This window comes from Curcuma longa, chromosome 11 (assembly GCF_044706935.1).
Source record: "Curcuma longa cultivar G26 ecotype Majalengka, Jawa Barat chromosome 11, ITB_CL_G26_1.1, whole genome shotgun sequence".
Taxonomy (NCBI): domain Eukaryota; kingdom Viridiplantae; phylum Streptophyta; class Magnoliopsida; order Zingiberales; family Zingiberaceae; genus Curcuma; species Curcuma longa.
In genome coordinates, this window is record NC_133871.1 from 11,054,857 (window position 1) to 11,065,839 (window position 10,983).

The 10,983-nt window shown below is 32.3% G+C and overlaps 1 protein-coding gene across 1 annotated transcript; it reads left to right on the forward strand.

Annotated features, from left to right (window-relative positions):
• Window positions 1-2,758: 2,758 nt before the first annotated feature.
• Window positions 2,759-10,558, forward strand: LOC141841031 (GDSL esterase/lipase At1g54790). Its single transcript, XM_074729159.1, has 5 exons — window positions 2,759-3,261; window positions 4,077-4,277; window positions 8,514-8,680; window positions 9,157-9,427; window positions 10,177-10,558. The coding sequence occupies exons 1-5, from the start codon at window positions 3,036-3,038 to the stop codon at window positions 10,443-10,445; spliced, it is 1,134 nt and encodes a 377-aa protein (XP_074585260.1). The 5' UTR covers window positions 2,759-3,035; the 3' UTR covers window positions 10,446-10,558.
• The last annotated feature ends 425 nt before the right edge of the window (window positions 10,559-10,983 follow it).

The window sequence follows — 10,983 nt, forward strand, 5'->3', positions numbered from 1 at the left end:
AGCTGCTATAAAAAGGTAACTCATGTCCATGGGCACAGGTACACACACATAAACTCTAACTTCCCTAAACTTTTAAATTCCTTCTTCGCATCGAACCCTAACTTAAGTATCGAAGTGGTTTGCCGAGATCCATCTTCGATGTCATTCTAAATCTCTTTTTGAGTGCTTTGCAGATTTTTTTTTCTCCTTCCACAACCCCATCTCAGGAACATACATGTCGGTAATCTTTGAATCAGTATTGAAATCGTTCATGGTGTATTGGTTAGAATAATAATAAAAAAATCACTAAGCACACTCGTTATCATGATATATATTTTTTATATAGGATGTTATTTTAGTAGATTAGACATGTTAAAAAATTATTAAATTTTGATATAAATTGATAAATTATTTATGATCAAGAGTTTTAAATATTTATAATTGACTTTGTAAAATGATAAATGATGTGAGAAAAAAAATAAAAAAATAAATTAATAAGGATAAAATAGAATAAAATTTATTTAAATATATATAATAATATGATAAAAAATAAAATTTAATATAATACCAGAATTTATAGAGTCATTTTCAGAGGATAAGACTTGGCACGCAGTAAATCAAAATTAGTCTACATTTTATTAATTTTTGCAACATTCCTAAAATTGAATTAGGTTTAACCAAACTTACAAAATTATTACTAGTAATTGAGTAATTTCGATAATATTAAAATAAATTTTTATAAATTGACTTATTTTAACTATGTTGGTGTAATTTCGATTAAACATATCATAATAATATTGGAATAAAGTAATTTTAGATATTAAATAAAATAGGGTGAAAATTTCTGCCCTATTTATATCTTTTTTATAAAAAAACTTAAATATTTTTTATATCGTTATTAATATCGAACTTATTTACGACAGTGAAAATTTCACTGGTTTTTTTATATACGAGACGAGAGAACCAGATCAAACTAATTGGAATTTATTTTAGGATTCTTACCGGATTGCATTTATGTAAATTTACTTTTTTACTTATTCTATATAATATTTTATTTAATTATTCATATTTTTAGAAATTACAATTCATGTTTATCTTTTACAAGTGGTTTTTATCTCATTAAAAAAAAGGCTTAGCAAAAAAAAAAAATATCAATTAAAATTTTAGTATTGATGTAATATTTGGTTATAAGAAAAGGGAAGACAAATGGTTTTCCTTTTTCCTTAATTTATCTATTAATCAAATTTAAAATATAATTTATACATTTAAAATTTAAAAACAGATCAGTAGAATATTCATTCTATTTTGAATTTAAATTGTAATATGTAAATCCGTGGAAGCATTAAAATTTATTTTATTTTTTTAAAATTATATGCATTTTGAAGTTTCATTCGGGCCGATAGGGATAACCGTATCTCTCAATTTTTTATTTTTTAATATAATAGATATAGAAATATAAAAATGAAGGACGGAAAGAATAATATCTTTTATTAATATGAAAATTTTGATTTCTTTCGTGAAAATAATTGTGACAAACTAAATCCTTAATCTCTAGTGTACGCCAACCCGAAGGCTGAAATCGGTAGCCTTAGAAAGTCAAGCATCATAAAAAATAATAAATCTTAGTTAGTCTCATTAATTATCTCTATGATAAGTCCGATTCCATAGAAGTTTTTCATCGACCACCATAATAAATCGAAAAATACACGCAACGATCAGTCTAGACATCCAACATCTTTTGATTGTGCTTTTCATGTAAAAAAAATTCCTATAAATATATCATAATTAAGGATTGAATCGCAGATATCCTATCGCGGTATCATTATCCCAAGGATCAATTTTCAAGAAAGCGAACCATCAGCGGGCGATAAAACCGCAATCACACGTCCGATAACGTTGACTTTTGTCACAACGACACGTCCTCCGATAACGTTGACTTTTGTCACATCGACACGTCCTCGTCGCGTCTCAAAAGTTGTAAATATTTTGAACACGTTGTCTTTTATACATCACATTTATGGTATATATAGAGAGTACTTTTTTTAAAAAAAAACTTATTGTTAATGGAGTTTGCTTTACGCCGCTATATTTGAAAAGAAGTGAGGGAAGAAAAATAAAAGGAAGAAGAATTCTGATTTTGTTTCTAACAGAGTGAGTGAGTAAAACAAAAACAAAAAAAAGAGAAAAAAGAGATTAAATGTTTATGAATCTTTATAATTTTATACTCCGATTTAAAATATAAAGATGAAGAAAAAAAAAAAAATTAAAAAATATTTTATTTTAATTTTAAAATCCTGTTCAATGTCTAATCATTCATATCTTACAATATTAATATTGATTCTCATCGTAAATCTCTCCGAAGACAAAAACATAAAAGAACATAAATAAATAATCATAATTTTCTTCTTCTACCTCCATTGTCTTAAGGCATAAAAAAGAAAGATAAATTATTTATCTACTATTTTTATAATTTTTTATCCATCTTCTATACTTAAATTGTAATGATATTTTTATAATTTTATTTAAGATTAAAAAAAATAAATTATTTACTTTTATAATTTAACTATTCATCCGGAATTATATGAGTTATATTTTTTTAATAAAAAATAATTTTTTAAAAAATAATTTCATATATTTAATTTTTATTTTTATTTTAAATGAGATAATATAAATTACGTTAATGAATTAAAAAAATTATAAATATTTTACATTCTCTGGCTCTCAATGAGCATTTGGTGCTTTGATCTTCTCGTCTTCAACTGCACGTCTGTACGTCGCTTGGACTAGGTCTTCGGGTCCTGGCTAACTTGCCAGATATACCCGAGGCCTATTCTATTCCAACCATGCTGGCTTGGAGGAGGAGTAGCGTGCAGGCTTCCACTCAATCACTTCCGCCAACCAGAAGCAGCAGATGCTTGGTACAGCGCCGCCCCCAACAGATCGTCATCCCAGATCTGTCCTTTGATCTCTAAAAAACTCTCCCTTTTTGATCGGCGCGACACGGCAGAGGAGGAGGAGGAGGAGGAGGAGGTGGAGGTGGAGGCGGAAGTAGGTAGATGGCTGTCCGTCTTGCTGCAGTTTTCCTTTTCTTGCTTTTCTGTGTGGCCTCAGCCGTTGACTTCCACGTACCGGCCGTATTCAACTTCGGCGACTCCAATTCGGACACCGGAGACCTCATCGCTGCCGGCATCGGCGACCCCCTCCTGCCCCCCAACGGGCAGACCTATTTCTCCCGACCAGCCGGCCGATTCTCCGATGGTCGCCTCATAATCGATTTCCTCAGTAACTTCTCTTTCACTCCACTCGATTCCCGCGTTGCTGTCATCACATTGCTCCGCGCCTTCGATAATATTGTATTGTCCTTGTTAGGCAGAGAGTACAAGCATATGTAGATTTCTCACTGTCGCCGTGTCAATTGCAGTTCTTTAATATGATCTATTTGCCTTCTATCAATTTGATTTTATCGATAAAGATTGCTATCACAAGGCAGATATCGCAACAAATTACAAAGTGCTCTTCGGAAGAAAAAGCAGCAGATTTCTAGGCTTAGAACTTTTTTTGCCACTCAGCATTTCAATTTCGGTTGACCTTGCTACTTATTTGCAATTATCAGAAAAGATCTGTGACTTGTTTGACTGTTAAGGGTCACAGTATAGGGAATTTAAGATATATCAGCCAGTTCGTCAATGAGTTTCATAAAAATTACTAAGTTCAAACATGAGATAAAAATGAGAATGCGCGAGACAAAAAATTTGGGAATTCTATTTTCATGTCGAAATCAGATTGGTTCAGTAGAATAAGTTGAAAGCTAGGGTAGTGGTTCTTTGATCTTGTAATTCAATGTCAGGTTACTGCTATATCATTTAATTTATATGGGAAACCATATTGATTTTAAAAATGTGGAAATCCTTATATGGTTGTCTGTGATAATAGTAGTTTTTGGATTAGAAATCCTCGATATTCTACTCTGTCTCTGCTCTATTATTGTGCCAACAAATGATGTAGGCAGATCGGTCTGCATGATATGGTTTACATTCTATTTTTTGTTTGTAAAGTGAATATTTTCTGCTTTTGCTTACTCATTCTTATTGCTCCAGTGGAAGCTATGGATATGCCTCTCCTTAATGCATATTTTGATTCCCTTGGTGCACCAAGCTTTCGAAAAGGTTGCAACTTTGCTGCTGCTGGATCTACTATTCTTCCAGCAACAGCAGCTTCAGTTAGCCCATTTTCCTTTGCGATCCAGATTAAGCAATTTTTTCATCTAAAAAATGAAGCTCTTCATTTGCTAGCCAAAGGTACATGCATCTATTTCTAAATCATTAGTGTAATTACCAATGGACTTTTAGTGCATGCTGTTTTGGTATCCAAAATACAGTCAATTTTTGTTGATAACCAGGAACGGGACTGTAGTTTATGCATAATTTATAATTTAGTTTTATCCTTCTTTCTCTTTCCATATGGATCATTGACACTCCCATAACGCTGGTGTTTTACATTAAACTCATAACAACATCATAGATAAGGAAAATTGGCAGGAAAAAAGGAGTGAAAGTAATGCATCTTCATCCTGATATTTCATATCTGGTGAATCGCTAAATTAATATTAAGGGAAAAAACTGATGGTTAATGTTTTAAGGGATTTTTCAGTGCCCTACTTTCACAAACATAATAAATTGTGTAACATTGAGTTGCGAACAAATAACGTGCTTTAACTTTTTCTTTGACAAACATGTGCTCCTGCACGGACGACTTGTTAGTTAATGTAAGAATTGTCTTGATGATTCTTATGCATGATGAAAAAGATGTTGGAGATAAATTTTCATATAGCTAAAACAGATAAAGAAATGAACCAGATATATATCCAATTTCACAAACATATTAAATTGTGTAACATTTAATTGTGAACAAATAACACGCCTTATCTTTTATTTGACAAACATATGAGCTGGTATTTTTCAGTTAAGCTATGAATAACCTTGATGAATTTTATACATGATGAATTTCATATAGCTAAACCTGTCCTTGAAATGAATTGGACATATAATAATTTATAAGTAAAAAATGAGAAAGAAAAGTAAAACCAAAGGTGACTGCTATTTATCCTATTAAGAGATAGTGCCCATTGTTGTTTTGATCTAACCTACACCCCCACATTACTGAACTTGACCTCTCTATTGGCGAGGACAATGTACAATATTGTTTGCAATTTCTACACTTTTAAGATAATACAAAGTAGAGAAATAAGAAAAGTTATTCTATCTCATATAAGGCAATATAATCTCTTAAATAAAGGAGCTCATCTTGTGGCTAGGATTAGATAATACTCATCCATTTAAGTTAACAATCATGGTTGGATAATATTATCAGTTAATCATACTTATCCATTTAAGTGAATGGCTAATAATGTTTAAAATTATAATTCGGTAATGCTTATCCATTTAAGAGAGTTCAACTGTCATTAGATAAGCATAACACTTGATAGTACATATTAAATTAAGGTAACTATTTTTTACAAGGTTGCCATATAAACTCAAGTTAATAAAACAAAATTTTGAGTTTGGCTAAAACCTTCAGTAATTTCCACATATTTTAAGTTCCTTTTATTTTATTATCTATTGGATTTTTCTAATTGCTCTCAATTATTCCCGTAGATTCATCATAGCAAGATCATTTATGCTCATTAATATTTAGTAGGCATTGCTTTCTGATTAGGACTTTGAGCCATGAAGCATGAAAGGATCTAACATAGCTTTTTAAATTGTTTCTTTTGATCTAAAGGCACATGATGACTTTACAAGACTTGAGAAGCTTCATTCCATTTCAGCCACCTGTTCTTTATTTTATCATTAATGATGTCTTTATCAATATCTCCTTATTGAACATTAAGTCCAAGATATCTAAAAGTATTTAAATTATGAAATCTAAATTAGTTATCTGTATGCTATTCTTTGGTCTTGCTACTATCATATTGGAGTTCAGATCATGCAGAGTTCAGTTCACGCTTTCATCTCTACAAGGAAACTCTTACTAGATCTTGCAGACTTCAGTCAATGCTTTCATCTGCTTCTCAACAGGAATCACTATTATAAGCTAACCATACCATAGCAAATTGACTTGCAAAGTTAATAGCACTATTATCATAATGGAATGTGGATGTTAACTTCAAGAAAGAGAGAAAGGGAATCATAATCAAGCAACAAATGTGGCTCTTTCCTTGTATGAGTAACCAAGTAGTAGTGTGGAAAAATAAATCACAATGAATTGAAACTCTCCTACTTTAGCTCAATTTTGCATTGTAAATGCAAATTATTCTATTATCTACTACTAGATAGTCACCTTCATGATTTCAAGAACACCTAAAGCTGCAAAGACTAACTAACTATACTGATGTAGCATGGGGACAATCTCATACTCTCAAAACTTAGGAAGGGGGGAAAAACTTAAATTTAAAATGTATTCATAATTCATTACATATGATCCAAAGCCCTTTTCTATGAACCAACAATAACACTAGGTCTAAAATAGGCCTCAATTATCCCTAGAAAAGATTGTTAACTTCTTGAAAAAAATTACAAAACAACTTTAAAATCTAAAACTAGGTATTTAAGATTAACCTATTAACCTCATATGCGTTACTCTCCCATCAAGAAAAACTTGATCTTATCGAGTAGGGGAGTGAGATGATCCCTCAAGCCTTAAAATGCCTCATACAAGTGCAAAGGAGACAATCAGGGGTTGCTTTTGGATCACATGGTTCTAAAGCTTATAAGATTTTAGCAAATATGTTGGGAGCCATACAATGTACCAAGCATATTTTATATCCAAGAATTCTTAATGGACTAGGTATTTTTAAGCGATCCCATGGGAACTTATCACTATCCTTGTTTGTGCAAAATAACCCTCTCAATTTTTTAGTGGCTGACTGCTTTATAGAGGAGGAGTCGGTGCCAAAATTATTGGAACATGATCCATAACAAATCAACAAATAAAGAAGAATACTTGAATGCCCCTTGATATTGTATTATGTCTTCTACATTAAAAGTTGGAGGAATGTTTCGTAAGTCAATGATATAAATTTTAGGACCTATTTTTTTTACAATGCATAAACTTTTTTCTTAAGAGTTTTAGGGAAATGCTCAAGGCAGGTGCAAATAAGGATATGGTCTAGGGCATTTGTACTCCTTTTGTAAACAATATGCATCTATACATAGTTTATAAAGTGTGTTACTCACTGGATGTTCCCCTAACATTGGGATTATTGTTGAATGCACTTAGTAAAGCTCTCATTAGACTCAAAACTCAAAAGGGATGGCAAGTGGTAGGTAACAATATTGCAATAATGAAACCAAATTGACTGAGTGATGAGCTTTAGACCCATATATAACTCTTACTCATATCATAAGCAAATTTTATAATAGACAAGATAGAATCTTGCATCCCTCATTTTCTCTTATTAGACATCTAAGAAAACTTCCGAAACTACGATTGGCAACCTCAGTTATCTATTAGTTTGTGGATGAAATATCGAATAGAAATTTAAGTTGGATCCCAAATAACTTCTCCTTGTATGGTCTTCTTAAAATAATTGACAAACTTAGCATTCCTATCTGATAATATTAATGTTGGTAGCCCATGCAATCTAACTTCTTTAAAAACATTATATGTGATGCATGATTTATTTATTGCAGAGAATGAAGTATGACATTTTAGAAAGCTTTCCAACAACCATAAGAATGTTGTCATTCATGATCTGATTGGTTTGGACTAGTCATAAAACAAATTTATGCTAAGTTCTTTCCATGGCTCATAAGAAATCAGTAGTATATGTAGGGACTCATCTTTTGCTTGGTTGCCTTTGTCATTTGGCATGTACAACATTCTGCCACAATTCTAGAACATCTCGTCTCAAGGACAATTAGTAAAATCTATCAAAACAAGGGCTATGGTCTTATCTTTTCTGAAGTGTCCTGGGAGACCCCCAATGCAATTCCAATACTAAAAAGTACCATAGTGATGTTTGGGGATACACAAGTGCTTAACCTTGAATAACTAATTGCCCCTAATCACAAACTTGACCCAATCATAACAATTTCCATCTTAGATGTAAAAAAATCAACCTGAAGTCAAGGGATATAGGGTATCGTTCTTAAGGCATTTAAATCAAATTATAGATGATTAACTTGTGTAGGGTGATGCATGCACGGTGGCTACAACTCAACTTGATGCATCAGTGAGTTTGTTATCCTCCCCAGGTTGTTCCTTTAGGACCAAAGTGTACTTTCTGAGGGATTTAACCCCCTTAGTGTTTTTAGTGATCAATTTCTTTTATGGCTAATGGAACTTAGTGTTGGTAGGAATCTAGAATGAATTCATGTGGAAACAACTAGTATCGCTATTGCCCTGGCTTAGATAATAATATTATTTCTCAGCTTGTGGGTAGTGAGGGACTGCTTATCAATTTTCGAAATGGTGCTTCAATTTTCCTTGATCATATGGAAAAATAAGAACTAACTGTAATTTTGATCTTACAGGCCAAAAGTTTAAAAAGTATGTACCTCAAAAAAACTACTTCAGCCAGGGACTTTACATGTTTGATATAGGCCAAAATGATCTTGCCGGTGCATTCTATTCCAAAACTGAGGATCAAATCCTTGCTTCCATACCCACAATACTGTCAGAATTTGAAGGTGGACTGAAGGTGCCATTCATTTTCTATTTACATCTTGAATTGTTATTTCTCCTTTTTTTTTTTTTCATTTTTAAAAGTATTTTTGATATCGAAATAGTCTGCTTTAGAATCTTGTTTTTTAAATTGTATGATAAATATGAGATTTGAAGTCGCCAGAAAGTACATTCTCTAATTAACTTGACAGTTGAAATTGATTAAGATTTAATTAGATCACCATTATCTCAAAGTGGTTTGTAGGAAACCATCCTATGCTTTTGTATTTACAGTTCTCTCTTCTGAATGTACTGATACTAACTAGCCTTTTTGTTTTATAACAACAACAACAAACAATAAAAATTGCTGACACTCTTGTGCTATGATACCGTATTAGATGCTATTAGGATATCCTTATCCTATATACTTTAGCTTCTATGTGCTTGATCTGAATGATTAATTAGCCCGAGTTAAAACTACGTTTAGTCTGACCTTTCTGCTTATGTTTCCAGAAACTATATGACCAAGGTGCCAGGAGATTCTGGATCCATAACACTGGGCCACTCGGATGCTTAGCTCAAAACATAGCCCGTTTTGGTAAAGATCCATCAAAGTTGGATGAGATTGGATGTCTGAGATCTCATAACCGAGTTGCCAAGCTTTTCAATTTACAACTTCATGCCCTTTGTACAAAGCTACGAGGTCTTTTTGAAGATGCTAGCCTAACTTACGTTGATGTATTCAGCATCAAACTCAACCTCATAGCAAATTATTCAAAATATGGTAAGAAAATAGTTCTGTTTCATTTATATTACTTGGGTGGTTGTTTGGTTTGTTGGAATTTGGATTATCCTTTTTTGGATGATTATTGGCTACTAGATGAACCTGAGTAACTTTAAGTGCATGATGGCAAATTGTGTTGAAAGTATCCATTTTTCCTTGTGAGTATCATGATTTAGAGTTATGTTCAGACCAATCTAATTGGGATATAGTTTAACGCTATGTAAGCAGGGTTAAAATTGATGTGCTTATAGACTTTAGGCATAATTACTTCTATTGAACCTTCATTGTTTATATAATGCTCCTCCTTAAGTTGGAACATAAATATTTATTATGCCCAACTTGCTAAACAAAAACACAAATCAAATATCAATAAGAGGTTTAGTAAAATATCAACAGTTTTTTCTTTAGAAGAAATTAAAGGATCACTGATCAACAATAAGATGATCTGATGAAGTGATAATCAACATCGGTTTGTATAATGTGCTTCTGAAATACTAGATTATTTCTGATGTCTATAATCGAAGATGCAAACTCAGGCAGAACCAAGGTCATCAAGTAAAGATTAAATCCACATCATTTTACAAGCTACATTGCCTTACTTTTTTGCTTTGAATGATACTGTGCTACTACACTTAGTTTCTTATTTTCCCCTGATATGGAATCCTTTGTTTCTTAGTTTCTTACTTTTTATTTCCTTCAAATGCCTTGTCTGAGATAGAACTTTAATTTGTGTATCTCGTTTATTTCAGGATTTGAGAATCCAATCGCCGCATGCTGCGGATACGGTGGACCACCATTGAACTACGACAGTCGAATCTCTTGCGGACAAACAAAGGTTTTGAATGGAGTCTCGCAAACAGCGAAAGCTTGCGACGATGCAACCGGATACATTATTTGGGACGGCATTCACTATACTGAAGCTGCAAATCTTCACGTTGCATCTCAAATTCTGACTGGAAAGTACTCAGACCCGCCATTTGCAGAGAAGATGCCATTTGCACTCAAACTAAGGTTCTAGTTTCATCATCTACCCTCTCAGTATAGATCTGCTGTACAGGTTCTTTTCTGAGATAAAAATGCATTCAGTTTTTTTTTCACAGTTAAAATAAATCGGGTGGGCATTTTCTTTTCTTTTTCTTTTTATTTTAAAATAACGTCACACAAGTTTAAGCACAACAGTATAATGATCATGCCTGCAGACTTCCATTTCTTAAACTATTCGCCTCAAATAGCCTGATTAGACTAATCCACTGAGACAGAGGAGGGTAGACAAAATCTAAACACCTAAGTTATAAACAAAAGAGAATATATCTATTTTAAAAATGACAACTCAATTAAGATTTAGATTTTGTCATTATTTATGGCTCTACTTGTCAGCCTGGAGCAGTGATCTTTCTTATTCAACTACTTGTCATAATTGTTGCACAATAAATGCTCTAGGAGTGTTCTTAATTATCCAAGTCATTTCCATTTTCTAATAAATAAGATAGTCACCATCAATGTGTATACTTCAAATTTAAGCTATCCTACTTGCAGCTTTAATACATGCAATTATG